Source organism: Styela clava, chromosome 9, assembly GCF_964204865.1.
Source record: "Styela clava chromosome 9, kaStyClav1.hap1.2, whole genome shotgun sequence".
In the NCBI taxonomy this organism is placed as follows: Eukaryota; Metazoa; Chordata; class Ascidiacea; order Stolidobranchia; family Styelidae; genus Styela; species Styela clava.
The window spans coordinates 17,985,534-18,002,842 of NC_135258.1; the positions used below are offsets into that span (position 1 = coordinate 17,985,534).

General features: G+C 38.0%; 3 protein-coding genes and 1 pseudogene across 3 annotated transcripts; all 4 read left to right on the forward strand.

The window, feature by feature from the left end:
- Positions 1–458: 458 nt before the first annotated feature.
- On the forward strand, positions 459–2,520 carry LOC144427168 (uncharacterized; annotated as a pseudogene).
- Positions 2,521–6,446: 3,926 nt separating this feature from the next.
- Positions 6,447–9,567, forward strand: LOC120339099 (vacuolar protein sorting-associated protein 4B-like). The gene has a single exon (XM_039407166.2). It carries the CDS (start codon positions 6,510–6,512, stop codon positions 7,809–7,811), a length of 1,302 nt encoding a protein of 433 aa, XP_039263100.2. The 5' UTR covers positions 6,447–6,509; the 3' UTR covers positions 7,812–9,567.
- Positions 9,568–11,156: 1,589 nt separating this feature from the next.
- LOC144427402 (uncharacterized) lies at positions 11,157–15,638 on the forward strand. The gene has a single exon (XM_078116585.1). The coding sequence runs from the start codon at positions 11,157–11,159 to the stop codon at positions 15,636–15,638; it is 4,482 nt and encodes a 1,493-aa protein (XP_077972711.1).
- Positions 15,639–15,804: 166 nt separating this feature from the next.
- Positions 15,805–17,046, forward strand: LOC144427403 (uncharacterized). The gene has a single exon (XM_078116586.1). It carries the CDS (start codon positions 15,805–15,807, stop codon positions 17,044–17,046), a length of 1,242 nt encoding a protein of 413 aa, XP_077972712.1.
- The last annotated feature ends 263 nt before the right edge of the window (positions 17,047–17,309 follow it).

A 17,309-nucleotide genomic window follows, 5' to 3' on the forward strand; every position in this document is an offset into this window, starting at 1 on the left:
TCAAAGCTAATACAAAAGATAAAAATCAGAATAAAATTATTTTGAATTCACTCCTTGATATTTGTCTTTACCATCTGTCGCCGGCGTGTAGTACTGCCGGGAATATAAAAACCAAACTTCGATGTCCCATTTGGAATAGGAGTGGATTAAATTGGTTGTTATGATAGGTTTAAATGTTTGAAAAAAATATCGCAATTACGGGGTCATTACGTAATCGATTTGGCCGTCATTACGGAATTGATTTTTGTCAATTACGTGCAAGCCTACCGAACAAAAATGGCGCTTTCTGCAAATCGTGCCTGATCTTGGCCCCCGATGCAGGCGGAGGGTCAAAATTGTTGAAGCTTATCAACGAGCCTATGCAAAACTTGAAAAATGTACTTGAGGAATTATCGAAGCACGTCAGTAGAACTTACCATATCACAGCACAATTACATGCCGAAAATATTTGTAAAACTCACACTATCGGAAATGTCGTCGAACAAATGAACTCTGCAAGAGCTCAGCAAGCGGATGGGAACAGACGGGCACTCACACCAATAATCAACGTTGTCTAATTCTGCGGACGTCAAAACATAGCTCTAAGAGGTCACATAGACCATGGAGTTTTGTCGAATCCGACAAATTTTGAAACCGAAATTAACGAAGGAAATTTCCGTGCGCTATTGCGATTTAGAATTTCCCCGGCGATTAAGAGTTATTGAATTATGTTCAGAATGCCTCTCTAAATGCCTTGAACACGAGCCCACAGATTCAAAATGAGATCATCGCACTGTGCGGCGAAATGATCCGAGAGACCCTCGTTAAGAAGATCAATAAAAGCAAGTATTTAGCCGTGCATACTGATGAAACGAGTGATATAGGGCGTATTGAACAATTTTCCATCTGTGTGAGATATGTTCAGAATCAGCACGGTGTCTGCAACCTTCGAGATGATTTTCTCGGATTCGTCGAAGCCGTCATTTGTCCGGCCAATCTCTTGCAGAATTGCTGATGTCGTCGACGCTTACAAGCTGGGGCTTGGGCTGCGTAACATCGTAGGCCAGGGATATGACGGCGCCGCCAACATGTCAGGCTGTTTTTGTGGAGTGCAGGCCGTTGTCCAAGCAGCCTACCCAAAAGCGTGTTACACTCACTGCTGCTCGCACTCGTTGAACCTGGTGCTACCTCACGCATGTGGAGGCGAAGGATTGAAACGAACAGTGCGGAGTATAAGAGACGTCGTTAATTTTTCTCTAATAGTCCCAAACGCACAGGAATTCTAAAGAATGCTATTATAGCACTTCTTCCACAAAGTCGACACACACGTTTGATAACACTTTGCGAAACCAGATGGGTGGAAAGACATGAGTCAATCACAGTATTCTGCGAATTATATTCTGCTGTCGTTTATTCTTTGGACCAGATAGAAGAATGCAGAGACAGAGTTGTCACTGATAAAGGAGATAAATTCAGATACAGGATAATGAACGCAGATTTCATTTGTCATTTACGTATACTGGACAGCATACTTGGCATTACACATCGACTGTCAGTTATTCTGCAGTCAAAAGATCTCGACATCATAGGCTGCTGTCAAATGCTTAACGACGTTAAGGCAGTTTTACACCACATGTTGGATAACGCACAGACGAAATTTGCGGTAATTTTCACCGAAATCAGAGTAATGACCAGTGCAAATTATTTCCACACTTCTGGTCACAACTGCATCTGCCAAAAGATCGTTTTCACAGCTACGTGGTTTGAAAACATATTTGCGGAACACCACCATGGAAACCCGGCTGAATGGTTTAGCCCTGCTTCTGATACATCGGGAAACTTGAAGTTCCAACAGAAAAAGTTATTCTGGCGTTTATGCAGAGGAAAGCTCGTCGTTTAAAGGTTATATTGTAAATATACCTCATTCTTAAACCTTGTAAAATTTCGAATTATTTTTGGTTCACAGTGTATCATTTCTTTCCTGCAATTCTTTTCGCACTGTACTACCATGTTATGTAATGCAAATAAAGGTAAATTTAGCTTTTTGAACATTCCAAATTATGATTTCTTTGCTTATTGTGCATGTTGCAAGTCACTTTTTGCACATTCAGACCGACCCGCATACCAGCACCAAGTTATCTCAGGGGGAAACATCTTGTCGTGTTCTACAGTTGCGAAATAAAATAGTGGAATTATACTCCCTTCAAAACAAAACCAGTCCTTTGCTAAACAAAGACTTACTCGCCTCTTTGGCGTTGTTGGTGGATTTACTAACTCACCTCAACTACTGAATCTGAATAAATGCTTACAAGGAAAAAACACAACAGTATGTCTTCTGTACATAAAATTATAATATTTACGTGAGGAATGATATCTCCTCAAAAGCCATCTCAGTCAGGACATTTTTTTTTTGCATTTTGACTGGTAACAAAGAAATATGCTCCGAAGAAATTCCAATCGCTCGTTTCTCTGGCGTTTTGATGAGCTGTTGAAGGAATTCGATTTAGAAGGAATTCGATGATATCGGATGAGCTCCCTGACTTCGCACGTTTATCTGCAAAGATGCAAGACCAGGGAAGTCATTAATTTATGTGTTTGAAAACTTGTATTGAATAAATTGGATAAAAATATTCGTTTTATTCTTAATTATAGGAACGAAAAAGATTCCCGAGTATATTATATTAATATTATCGCAATATAGGTATTTGTGGAAAATAGCTTGTCGAATACAGTTCGTGTATCGTGACGGCGGCCGTCAGTTGAGTCAAAGTGTTGCAATGTGACCGCCAGTAGCGGAAAGGTTGTGCACCCTTGGTCTTGAGGGTATACAAACCGTTTAAAGCTACGAAAATTGCTGTGTATGATACAGAAATTTACTTTTTGAGACATGGTAAGGCATCCGGCCAGGTATGAGGGTGTGTTCAAATCCCAAGGGCAAAAGGGAGACCGAGTTCGCGAGTTGTAGCGGAGATCAGTGCGCGTAGGGTGGTCATGGGAAAAAAGAAACTGGCGGGCTGCTATTTTGAAAAGCCAGCGATGGTAGTAAAACGGTCGCAATAAACCGAGGGTGGATAAGCGTAGTTTTGTATAGATAGATCCAGATGAAGTAGCAAGGGACAGGCTAGTTCTCTGTAAAATTGTTGATTCCCAGTAGACAGTCGAAGGAAAGATAAGCATGGGAGAGAACAGAAGTAAGTTAGCTTTGTGGCGAACCACGAGACTAAAAGCAGACAGTTGGGGAAAGTTGCGGAGGTTAGCTCTGTGACCAACAAGGGTAGTAATGAACAATAGCGGTGACAATCTGAGGGTAACAATGCGACATCTCTCTCCCCAAAAATCCGACGACGGCGTAGTGTAAACACTGGTGACGGTACATTTGTACCCATACATTGACACTGGTGACCATACATTTGCACCCGAATATCCGCGGGTTCAATCTATATGAGGGTGCTAAAATCCATGGGTTTGGGTTAATATAGGTTCAAATGTCCGTAAGGTTGTCGTGGGTTCAAATTAGGAGTTTCAAATGTACGTGGGTTTAAATGTAATAGAACCGTAAACACTCAATCCAGTGAGAGACGGTTAGGTGGCGCGGCGGTGTGGCTCATCGTGCTAAGCGTTAGGCATACGCCTGCCACTGCGCCTCTGATTACTCTGCGTGGGTTCGCAGGTTCGAATTTCATGCGGGGATGGTTGTGTGCGAGAGGATTGCTTTACTCCTCGCTGCCAATAGGGTGGTTCACGTAATCGCTGGTCGGTTACGGCTTCCTCTACCATCAAGTCCATGCTTCCGAAAACAAATGACTAACTGATTCCATACCCGACATGGAATGGTAACCGAACGAGAGGCCGTGGTTCGCCATATGATTAAGCCGTCTTATCGGCTTTCCTTTCTCTCGGGATAAATATGTAAATCCTATCCTATCCTAAGTGAACAAGGAGTGGCACTACCAGTTTAGCAAATGGGCTTCGTTTTGTGGAGAGCAATACCTACTATTTCATTACTAAAACGAATCTTCAAAGACAAAATATAATACGCGGATGTTGATATATTACAAGCCGGGCTGCGCAGGAAAATCAGTAAGGTAGACAGGTCATGAGAGTATGACAAAAACAAACAATGCCCAAACCCAATGATAGATATCTGTATGATATATCACGTGAGCTCGGTGACGTCACATCTCCAGTATTGTACGGCTTACACTAACTCTGTGTGTCTGTAATTGTCACAGAGAAATTGGGAAGGAACGACAGGGCTGTTCATCTTTAAATATTTTTTTTATTACTTAGCGTCACTTTATGAGTAAGTACAAGTTTATCGCTACTCTGATTAGCAAAACAGACTGTGGATTGTATGATAAAAACAACTGAGTTTGATGCTAGCCTTGTGCTGGCAATGCCAATACAGCAATAGTTTACCTACTTTTCCATCTCTTCTGCAATCTCCGAATCTTGGTAACTATTTCGGTATTTATTCATTTGGTGCAGTACCGGTCCCAGGATACTGTATTGGACTACCGTGCCTGTATTCAGTAATTCCTAGTTTAATAGCAGGTTGTACCTAACAGCCTGAACAACGGAACAAAAACAGAAAGAGGAAATAAAATTGATAGATTGTTGTCATACAGTCATAGAAAGATTTGTTGTGTTAATAGATAGGATTTACATATTTAGGAGAGGAAAGTCGATAAGACGGCTTAATCATATGCTGAACCATGGCTTCTCATCTGGCAATCCGGGTACCAGTCCACGTTGGATACCGTACCGGTATGGGATTAGTTAGCCAGTTACGGTACCGCATTTCCGGCGAATGAGTCGCTTTTCTAGACAAAATTTTTGGCCTGATTTTGGGGGGGGGGGGTTTATTAGGCGAGTATGATACGGTAGTTTTTTTTTTTTGGAGTCGCCTTATTATTCAATTCGGGCCATAGAATACCTTCGGCGATAGAATCCCCTGGCGCGACTATGATATATGTATAATACCGTGATGTGAAGTGTATTTAATTCATTTTTTAACATAAATTTACTCGGTGGGATATTATTGTTTTTTCCTACCGTGAAATACTCAAAATAATGAGTGGCAGCATTGCGATAAAGCGGAATTGTTGCAGCAACAGCTCAGATATGTTTTTGAATTGCAAAAATACGAATCAAAACAACATATAATCGTACATGTTTATGTCCACGAATTGCGTTGGTGATTTGGAGCAGTGATACCGTCCTATTTATATTGTCCCAATCGCAAATTACAGGATTAAATTGATCCCAATTAAATCAATGAAGCAACACGTTTCGTTTTGTGTTTCATATATACACTTTATATGTATATTCATTTATAAAAACTAAATATAATAAGGTAGTTTATCTCACATTGTTATGTCCTCAGATTGCTGTGTTACTTTAGATCGGCAATGTTCTTATATGGTGGACGCAACCGCGAGTTACGTTGAACACAATTAGATTAAAATTGAAAAGCAGTTTGAATTCCCGTAGTTGTTATGGATTGAATATTACGCTATAAGAAAAAGTCATTATAGGCTATTTTAACCTATGCGCAAATGCGCCGACCGCTCAAAAGCCTTTGCATGGTAATTTGAGATTCCGATGTTGATGTGATTCTACTACCCGTCTTATTGGCAGGTTATGTGCAAAAACCCATTTTTCCAGGTGTAAAAACGGGAATCGTCTTATTTGCCGGGTAGACTTATTTGCTGGGAAATACCGTATTTGTTTTCCAGTTTTCGGAAGCATGGACTTGATGGTGAGGGAAGCCGGAACAGCAAATCACAAGTTTTGAGCCATTTAAAAAGTCATTCTGGATTCTGTAATACTGATAATTACACAAAAAGTACTGATAAAATGCACTCTTTAGTTAGAGCAAAAATTATCAGCATTCATTCATTTAAGACTATAAGGTGGACAGATTTCCAACACATTGCTAGAGATTTTTTTGTACTTTGTAGTGACCTTTTGTCAGATCTTAAGCTTAATTGCAAGTTCATATCTTCATGGATAGATTTAAACTACTATTAATTTTTCAAACCTTCAAAAACAAGTTTACTCAAAATATCGAATAATGCTTAAACGTAATACCCATTTCTCTCTTTGAATCCAAATTTCTGTAAATTTGAAACCTATTGTTTGTAATACGCGTTTCTACTTACTATATATCCATGATATTACTGGTTCATGCTTGATAAAATATGCTTTCGAAGGATGACTGATTTTGAGAAAATTCTTCCTACTATGTATTGAAAAAACTAGTATTTTAATTTCAGATTGTATTAGTGTCTTATTCATTTCTTTCAAATATGTCATATCTTGCAATGTTATATCATGTAGTTTAGTTATAGTCAACAAAACTTTATGTGCTTCTCACTTTATTTTACATCATACTCTCCTTGAGGTGACTTTATAGATTCTGCTGTGTAATATCTTTGTCTTCCCCCGAACTACAAACATATGAATATAAATTTTTTTATCAGTAAATTATTGTTAATCTAAGAATATATTTTCATTTAATCATCCTGATGCCGGGAACATTGGAAAAAGCGATAGAACTTGTTAACAAAGCAACACTTGAAGATAAGGCAGGAAACTTTGAAGAAGCATTAAGACTTTATGAGTCAGCTGTGGAATATTTTTTGCATGTTCTCAAGTATGAGGCAGCAAATGATAAAGCAAAACAAAGTGTGCGGTCAAAGTGTTCACAGTATTTGGAGAGAGCAGAAAAGTTGAAAAAATATCTAGCTGCGAAAGACCAGGCTTCTACGAATAAGAAACCAGAAAAGGCACAGGGTGGAAACAATTCTGATGATGATGATGACAGTGAAAAAAAGAAATTCCAAAACCAACTAGGTGGAGCGATTGTGGTAGAAAAGCCAGATATCAAATGGTCTGATGTAGCTGGATTACAACAAGCTAAGGAATCACTCAAGGAGGCTGTTATAATGCCGATTAAATTCCCCCACCTTTTCAAGGGCAAGCGTACACCATGGAGAGGTATATTATTGTTTGGTCCTCCTGGTACTGGTAAATCATATCTTGCAAAGGCTGTAGCTACTGAAGCTAATAATTCTACATTTTTATCAGTGTCTTCTTCTGATCTTGTATCAAAATGGCTGGGAGAAAGTGAAAAGTTGGTAAAGGCATTGTTTCAATTGGCACGAGAAAACAAACCTTCGATTATATTCATAGATGAAGTTGATTCATTATGTGGTTCCCGAAGCGAAAATGAAAGTGAGGCAGCTCGGAGGATCAAGACAGAGTTTCTTGTGCAAATGCAAGGCGTTGGAGTGGATAACTCTGATGTTCTTGTTCTTGGTGCGACTAACATCCCCTGGACTTTGGACTCTGCTATTCGCCGTCGATTTGAAAAAAGAATCTACATCCCTTTACCAGAAGCACCTGCCCGCCTTACCATGTTCAAACTCCATTTGGGGGATACTCTAACCACATTAACTGATAAAGATTTCAAGTATTTAGCGGAACAAACAAAAGGTTATTCTGGTGCAGATATCAGTATTGTTGTACGAGAAGCCCTTCTGAATCCGATAAGGAAAATCCAGCAAGCAACTCACTTCAAAAGAATAAGGGGCCCATCGCAGGATGATGCCAATATTATTGTAGATGATCTTCTGGTTCCATGCTCACCTGGAGAGAATGGAGCGATAGAAATGTCATGGAGTGATGTACCGGGAGACAAGATGTGTGAACCCAAAGTATGCATGCAAGATATGTTATCTGCTATCGCTAATGTGAGACCCACCGTAAGTGAGGATGACATGAAACAACTACGAGAGTTTACGCAATCTTTTGGCGTAGAAGGTTGAGAGTTTCACTCGAAGAATAAGTATATATATATATATGATGCGGCATGGTCAAACTCGACTTTCATCGAGCATAATGGTTCATGCAGTCAAAATGTTGGACAGCACAACTTAATTTTTTCGCTTGATATGAGTGAGCTGAAATGTAAAAAATTTTAAGATGTGTACTTGAAGGTTTTTAACACAGGATATTTCATGAAATGGAAAAAACTATTGTTATTTTGACATGCACTAATATTAAATTACGCAGACATATTAAAAAGAAATTTATTGTAGCCAGCTTTTTTCTCTATCACTTTCTTAGTTCAATCTGTAGCTTGTCCACCTAATCGTATATCATTCAGTTAATGTTTTTGTTTTTCTATATGTTTGATGGGTCATATTGATTTCTGTGCGGCATGAGTAAATGTTGAAGAATATCATCCCGGGCTTTTATTTGGATAAATAGTCTCCAATGCTTGTTTTGCCTTTAAATTGCTTTGTCAAGTTTCTTAAACCAAGCCAGATTTTAAAGGGATTACTAGGTTTTGGTGACAAAATCTGAAAAATTCAATTGTTTTCAAAGATGTTGAATACAACTTTGTAATGAGTGGAAGAGCATTTTTGCTGAAAACCAGTCAATATGAAGTAAAAATATTTTCATGAAGATTATCAAATAGTGTGAAACATTGACTGAATTCTTCACTTTATTTTTGTGTGTGCTTTTGTTTTTTACTGATTTAGTAAAGATTGATTTTGTTTACTTGTAAAAACTTACTGCTTTGACCATTGACTTCTGGAACTTTATTCGCACTTAATTTCTTTATTGTGTTCATGGAAAAGTGAGTTAAAAAATACAATCATTCATAGATGGACTCGCCAGTACACGAAATATAAATGGAACTCGAATTTAAAATTGAGTACTATGCCAAATTGAAAAAAAAAACCTTCCGTTTTAGTGTAGTCTATCTGGTATTCTGATGAGTTTAGACTGGGAGTGTGCAAACTGTGGGCCAAATGCGTCCCATAGAAAAAAATATGCGGCCCGCGGAGTAGCGCCAATCTTGAATCGCGTGCGCCCGCGAAGCGAGTTTTTATTTTAGTTCAACCTGATAGGTGTGAATAATTCCAACCTCTGCATTACAAACACTAGATGAGTCCAATTGTTATCTATGCCTATGACGTTACAATGCCCCAAATTTTTATGCCACTAGAACGCCTGTGTTAAATAAAGAAGCGGCACATGTCATCAGGTTAGTTGTATCTGGCCCTCCTGTATTAAAGGTTGCACACCCCTGGTTTAGACAATTGAAATGGATTTTCTTCACGGAGAGGTAAAATTTGTTTGTATTTGATTGTACAGATACCTGCAATTACTGTACTACTGTTTTTTAGGCTGGGAAACTGTACCTTAAGACAAGTATATAGTTTCTTCCATAAATAGTCTTTTCATTTGTATAAAGATTGACTTTCGTTCACAGATATTTAGTATGGTGTATAATAATAATTACATACTAATGTTTATGCAACTGTCTATCAATTTTCTTTGCTTATCCATACTGGGAAGCTAATTTATTTGCTATGATGTTGGTCTGCTGTTTTTTTACAGGTTATTTTCCGGGTCATTTCAAATCGTATTCTTCACCATTGCCGCATACCTTGATCTTTAACCACTATGTTAGTTATATTTTTCAAATACATTTGAGATATGCCTACCTGGTCAAATTCTGTTGACGATCTTAACAGTGATAATATATATCCTTTCGTATATAACTGAAAAGTTGAAATATTTCCTTATACTTGGACCCAATAATAGACCATATGTTGTCATGTTCATACAATCTGCTTTTCATCAGTGATAGCTTGGGTTCTTCGAATTGACCACAGTAGATGCTGGGTAGATGACGCATCACAATTTCTCCCAATAGGTTGCTCAACAATGATGGATTTAAAACGAATGTACACATTCACAACTTAGACCAGAGAATAAAATAGGTGTCCTAATATTTATCGACCTGATATGACCAAACAGTGCTTTCAATGTGCTTGGTGTTTTGGTAAATTGAGCAGTTCATGCTCGAGATGCATGTACTTAGGTGGCAGTTACGTAGGCAGGCGTTCACTACGGTTTTGAACCTCCGCAGGTCAATTATAAGTGCAAGTGTACTCCTACGTTGGGTTGCCGACTTTCTGTTGAACCATTTCGGGACACCATAACGTCGAGAATTTGAAAATTGATGCAAAAGAAGCATGTGAAACAAGAAAGACGTCAAAGAGTGATGATTGTGCGGCGTGATTTTCGCAAACTCGTGTAAATAATTTTATCATATAATCAAAGAAAGAAATGAAATGTTAACTGTTGTTTGAGCGTAAATATATACTACTATGGGTTTGAGTCATAAATGCAAAAACATGGAAAACGTACAATTTGTGCCAAGTAGATTTTATTATTTAACAAAAACACAAAAAAAACAGTCTCTCTGGTATTTAAATTCGTATTTTTCTTGTGATTTTGCGCTGTAAGAAGTTGTATTTACTTTGGATTATAATTTGTTGAATTGAGTCGCCTGGAGATCCTAAACATTCGGTATGTAAATATTGTTTTATCTTGTATGATTTATTCTGTAATTTAGTATTGTGAATACTATTTTATCCTATGTGATTTAATCTGTACATAATTGTGACATATGGTTATCTGCTAATTGATGTGAATTGTTATTGCTTGTAAAAATGGTAATGCTGTTATATTTGATTAATTGTGCCATATAAGCTATTTAGTTTTATCTATTATTTTGGCAGAAAACCGTTCCATTAACAACGTTCCTTTGCGTTCCATTAACAACGTTCCATTAACAACGTTCCTCATACCCGGTATCAAGATTTACGTTACGTTCCATTAACAACGTTCCGTTTCCGGTACCCGGCAAGTTCTATTTTCCTGATTCATGTTTCGAGATTTGATTTGAAGTGTCTGTTGATTGTTATTAAAGATATTCACCGATTTCAAGTTGAATTATATTGGGGCGGCATTTGAAAGGCACAGAAGAATCTGGCGGCACTTCAACCGCTGTTTACAGACTTTAATTGCTTGAAAGCACGGACTAGTTGTAACAATTAACCGATATAGGTTTGGGGTCAGGACTGGGGTATTGGGACGCGTTTTTGAAGTCTCCAATCTCTTAATGTGCGTGAGAAGTAGCCAGGCTACATAGAATCGAGCGCAACATTAAAGTTTTCGAATGAAGGAAAACTGAAGTTTTCTATTTCGAAATCAAACCAGAGTATTGTAAGCAGCAATTGAAAGATATCAAACTTTTCAATTGATCCTAGATTGAGTGAAGAAAGTCACTTAAAACTGTAAAAGTAGAAATGGCTGCAAAACCAGTTTCACAGGAAGAACTGGACCGTTTATTGGCTGATCTGAATGGTCAGTATAGATCAGCAGAAGAATTGATGTTGAATCCAAAAAATAAGGAGATTCTACAATCACAAGTGAAAGGAATGGATGCAATGTTTGTGGAGTATTCTAAAGCTTATGAAATACATGTTGCAGAACTGCCAGTAAATGAAGAGGCTCAAAGAGTAGCTAAAGAATCTTTCCAGAGAGAAAGTTATGGATATGAAGAGTTCAAAGCACATGTTGAAGAGTGGCTTTCCAGACAAGAAAGCACACAAATCGTTGAGAATCCTCCATCAAAACCACAATCTATAGCTAGTAGAAAATCATCTAATATGTCAAGACCTCGATCTCCAAGGACAGCATCGAGTTACAAAAGTACAAGTTCCAGTTACAAGAGAACTGAGGCAATAGCTGTCAGAGAACTTGCAAAATTGAAAATGAACCAACTGTCAGAGCTAGAACAGGCTGAACGAAATACTGAAGAAAAGAAACGGCAAGCTGAAGAATTAAAATCAGCATCAGAGAGAGAAATAAGGCGATTACAAGCTATACACGAATATCAAGCCGCATGTGTAGAGGCGGAAGTGTGGGAAATAGGCTCTAATCGCAATGAAAGGGTCCAGTTTCAAGAAATGGATTCTGGACCACCGATAGCACAATTGGTAGAATGTGAAGCAGCACGGGCTGAAGTAAACACACCTCAAGTGGGTCAAACCAATTGTATGGTGCCTCCTAGAGAGTCACAAGTTAGATTATCCCTGGATCCGGTCCAGGAAGTGATGAATCCCGTTAATCAACAATCTCAACCTAGACAAGGTGAAATGAGACGGGTCAATTTGGTGAGTCCTGTTGAATTACATAATATGCCACCACAAGATGTTGGCTCAATTCTTGCTACTATGACATCTACAATGCGTGACATGGTAGATTTACCTAAACCAGAATTACTTTCGTTTCATGGTTCTCATGAAGAATATACAAGATTCATGAATAGTTTCAAGATAAATATTGAGAACAAGATTTCAGATGACAATCTGAGATTGACTTACTTGCAACAGTTTTGCAAAGGTAAAGCAAGAGAATTTATTCGTCAATGTTCTGTATATCCTCCTACAGAAGGATTGACTTTAGCAAAGAGACTTCTAAGAGAAGCTTACGGACGACCATTGTTGATTGCCAGAACTTATATGGAAGAGTTGGTACATGGTCCAATGTTGAAACCAGATGATCGAGATAGTCTTCTGGATCTTTCTCATAAAATGGAAGAATGTTACCTAACGCTGTCGCATTGGAAGCAATATTCAGATCTAAATAATTTTGACAATATTGCTCAACTTTCATGTAGATTACCCCTGAAGTACCATAATAAATGGGAAGAAGAGGCAGCAGATTATGAGAATAGAAACATTGAACTAAAATTTGAACATCTTTTAAAGTTTGTCAAGAAAGCAGCAATTACGGCACAATCATCGATGGGCAAAGCTATGAGAGCTCATAAAGAGAGGGAAAAGGCTAAACACCCCCAAAAGAAGAGAATTTATGCAAATTCCACTTCAACAAGTGGTGATGGCAAACCTGAACAATCTACCGAGAGAAAAGGTACATTTGTGAGAAATAGATACAGATGTGTTATCTGTTCAAAAGATCATTTTCTTATTCATTGTCCAGAGTTTGAAGGAAAATCTGCAGGTGAACGCGAGGCTACAATTCGTGAATTTCATATTTGCAGAAACTGTTTATACATTGGTCATATGGCACGGCAATGTCGTAAGAATCCTGCATGTACTGAGAGAGGATGTGGTGGCAGACATCATAGAATGCTTCATCGAAATGTTGCAGATACTAAGCGAAAAGAGCAAAGTACAAGTTCCGCTACTCAAACTGCTACATCGGGATCAACCTTAACGAACTATACCAGAAATTCAGCTGGAGTATACTTGAATATAGTTCCAGTGAAAGTATCCTCACCTCAAGGTAGAGAAATTGAAGTATACTGTTTCCTAGACGAGGGAAGCACCTCTTGTCTATGTAATAAAAGATTGATGGAACTTTTAGAGATGGATGGTGAACCAATGAGTTATTCCATTACTACTGTAAACACACCGAATCCACAGAAACAAGATGGATTCGCTCTTGACTTAACTGTTAAACCACTGAAAGGGGAAGGTTGTGTGACATTACATCGTGTGCTCACGGTGGATGAAATTCCGACAGTACCGAATAAATTACCTAAAAGGATTGAATTACAAAGGCATGAATATCTCGAGGGTATTGAATTTCCAAAATTACCAGATGAAAGAGTGATGCTCATGATTGGCGTGAATGTACCGGAAGTATTCTGGGTAAAAGATGAAAGACGTGGTACTACAAATGAACCAGTTGCAAAAAGAAGTATTCTTGGTTGGTCACTGGTCGGACCTGCCTTTAATAAAGCTTCTGGGAATGAAAGTTTTCATGTACATGTTAATCATGTTGAAGTGAAAAGTGAAGATCTTCAACAACAAATTCGAGATATGTGGGAAACGGATTTCAAAGATATATCATTGACTCCCACACCAACATTGTCAAGAGAAGATAAGTATGCATTACAACTGATGGAAGATAATATAAAGATGGTGGATGGACATTACCAATCTCCGTTACCATGGAAACCAGGATGTCCTGAATTTCCTAATAATCGTGATGCAGTTATGAGAAGAACCAACAATTTGGGAAAACGCTTGTTGAAGAATGATGTTTTAAGGGACAAATATTGCAGTACCATGGCTGAATTTATAAAGAAAGGATGGGCAAGGAAAATTCCTGCTGCTGAATTTGAAGCACCCATTCGTAAAGCGTGGTATCTTCCTCATCAACCCGTTACATCAGAACAGAAACCTGGTAAAGTACGCCTGGTATTTGATGCAGGCGCAAGATATTTGAACACATCACTGAATGATCAATTACTGCAAGGTCCAGATATGGCAAATGGATTGTTATCTGTTTTGCTACGTTTCAGAATGTACAAATATGGTATAACTGCAGATATAGAAGCTATGTTCTTACAAGCTCGTGTAACTCCTAGGGATGTTGATGCATTGAGATTCCTATTTTGGCCTGATGGAGATTTGACAAAAACTCCTGTCGATCATCAGATGTTAGTACATTGTTTTGGAAATACATCAAGTCCATTTTGTGCAAATTACTGTTTAAGGAGAACTGCAGAAGATTTTGGAAAAGACTTTCCATCAGATATAAGTGACAATATCAAAGATAATTCATATATAGATGACTTCCTACTTGGAACAGATAGTATATCTGAAGGGAAGAGAATTGTCAAGCAAACCTCGGAACTTACTGAATGTGGAGGTTTTCATTTAAACAAATGGAGGAGTAATTCAGAAGAAATTATTTCTTGTGTTCCAGAAAAGGATAGAGCACAAATTCAAGCAAACGTATATTTAGACCCAAATCGTGTTGAACGAGTTTTGGGAGTTGTGTGGTTCGTGGTAGAAGATTGCTTTGGATCCAATACAAAGCTGAAGCCAAAACCTGATACGAAAAGAGGAGTTCTAGCAAATTTAAGTTCCGTATTCGATTCCATGGGTATTGTATCACCTGTGATATTGCAAGCAAGACTTATATTCCAAGAGTTATGTCGCCAACAATTGGGATGGGATGAAACTATCGGAGAAAATGAACAAATAGCATGGGAAAGCTGGACTAAAGCAATTCCAGAATTATCAGAAGTCAAATTACCAAGATACATTAAACCGAATTCATTTGGGGTTATTGTTTCACAAGAATTACATCATTTTGGCGATGCATCACAAGTTGCCTATGGATCAGTTTCATATTTGAGGTTAACAGATGAAAACGGTCAGATACATTGTTCATTTTTACTTGGAAAATCAAGATTGTGTCCTATCAAGACAATATGTTCACTTCCACGGCTGGAAATTACAGCTGCTGCGCTTTGTGTGCGAGTGGATATGTTTTTAAGACGTCAATTGAAATTTGAGAAGAATGTTAAGTCTATATTCTGGAGTGATAGCACAGCTACTATCCAATCAATTTACAATTCGTCGAAAAGATTTCCTACTTTCATAGCTAACCGATTAGCAAAAATTGAAGAAGGTTCAGAGCCACATCAATGGCGTTATGTTCCAAGTGAATTGAACCCAGCGGATTATGCATCCCGTGGAATGACAGCAAAGAAATTGATTGCAAAGAAATCATGGTTACAAGGACCAGAATTTCTCTACCAGAAAGAAGAGAACTGGCCACAAATGCCAGTTAAATTACCAGATTTACCATTGGAATTTATTCTGAAGAAGCCAATTAACGTTCTAGTGAATCTAGTGACAGAGAATGAACCTTTGGACAAGTTTATCAACTATTATTCTTCGTGGTATAAGTTGAAGAAAGCTACGGCATGGATTATCAGATTCAAAAAATTATTTACAAGCTAAACCAACTGTTCAAAAAGGTAAATTGCAAACAGAAGAGTTGAGAAGATCCGAAAATGAGCTGATAAAGTATTTACAAAATCGGGAGTTGAATAAAGTTATTGCAAAGTTACAAAATTCTGATGTACAAGGGAAAAGTGTGCTTAGAAATTTGAAAATTGCACCTTCAATGCAAAAGTTGAATCCTGTTTTAATTGAAGGAATATTGAGAGTGGGTGGAAGATTGCAGAACGCACCCATAGAATTTGATTTGAAACATCCAATAATACTGCCAAGTAACCATCATATCACACAGTTGATTGTCAGAGAATACCATAAAAGTTCACATCATTGTGGAGCAAGTCATACATGGAATTTGCTGAGACAGAAGTTCTGGATTATCAATGGAGCTGTTGTTGTAAAGCGAAATATTCGTAATTGCATTTTTTGCAAAAAGAGAAATGCTTCGATGGGTAAGCAATTTATGGCTGACCTACCTAAAAAGCGTGTGACACCAGATCAACCACCATTCACATGTGTTGGAGTTGACAACTTCGGACCGTTGTTGGTGAAGCAAGGAAGAAGTTCTGTGAAGAGATGGGGCTTGATAATAACCTGTGCAACAACTAGAGCAGTGCATTTGGAAATTGTGCATAGTATGGATGTCAATTCATTTATTAATGGATTAAGAAGATTCATTGCCAGAAGAGGCAAGATGTCAACCATTATATGTGATAATGGGAGCAATTTTACAGCTGGAAATAAAGTATTGAAGAAAGAAATTCAAATTTGGAATTCCAGTAAAATGGGAGAATTTTGCAGACAAAGTGATATCATATTCAAGTTCAATCCTCCCACAGCTTCACACTTTGGAGGTTTCTATGAAAGACTCATCAGATCAGCAAGAAAGATATTGACTGCATTATTGCATGATCAATTGGTTACTGATGAAGCGTTGTCTACTATATTTTGTGAAGTTGAAAGTCAATTGAATTCAAGACCACTTACACCTATTAGTATGGATCCTTTGGATGAAGAACCACTTTCACCAAATCATTTATTGTTGCTGAAACATAAAGCAAATTTACCACCAGGAATATTTGACAAGAAAGATTGTTATGCGAGAAGAAGATGGCGTCAAATACAATATTTGGCTGACCAATTCTGGATAAGATGGTCCAGAGAAGTACTTGTCAATCTACAAGCTCGACATAAATGGTTGAAGAAGGAAGACAATTTCAAAGTCAATGATCTTGTGTTTGTGTTACTGGTTGACAACACAATACCAAGAGGGAAGTGGCTGACAGGCAGAATTATGGAAGTTATACCAGACAAATTTGGAGCTGTCAGACAAGTGACTGTCAAAACTTCTCATGGGTTTTTAAGAAGACCAATAGCAAAGCTTTGTATGATTCAGAGAGCTGATGAGTAATTCATTGTTAGTTGTATTACTTATTTGTGATGATTCTCACTTTTTCTTTTTGAATTGTAAGATGTATTCTCTTCGTTCCTACATCTGGGGCGGGGAATGTTAGCGAGAATCATAACGTGTTTCTAATTTGATGACGTTTTACGTTGTTACGCAGACGTTGCAAACGTATCGACGCAACATTGTTGCGACAGAGTCCTGTTTCTCGATTAATCCCGGGAATTCTAAATTATCGCCACGCTGCTTCGTTGAGTTGGCACCTTCTG

Bases quoted from the DNA above. Each gene is read 5' to 3' on its own strand.
- LOC120339099 (XM_039407166.2), top strand. From the start codon at position 6,510: ATGCCGGGAACATTGGAAAAAGCGATAGAACTTGTTAACAAAGCAACA.
- LOC144427402 (XM_078116585.1), top strand. From the start codon at position 11,157: ATGGCTGCAAAACCAGTTTCACAGGAAGAACTGGACCGTTTATTGGCT.
- LOC144427403 (XM_078116586.1), top strand. From the start codon at position 15,805: ATGCAAAAGTTGAATCCTGTTTTAATTGAAGGAATATTGAGAGTGGGT.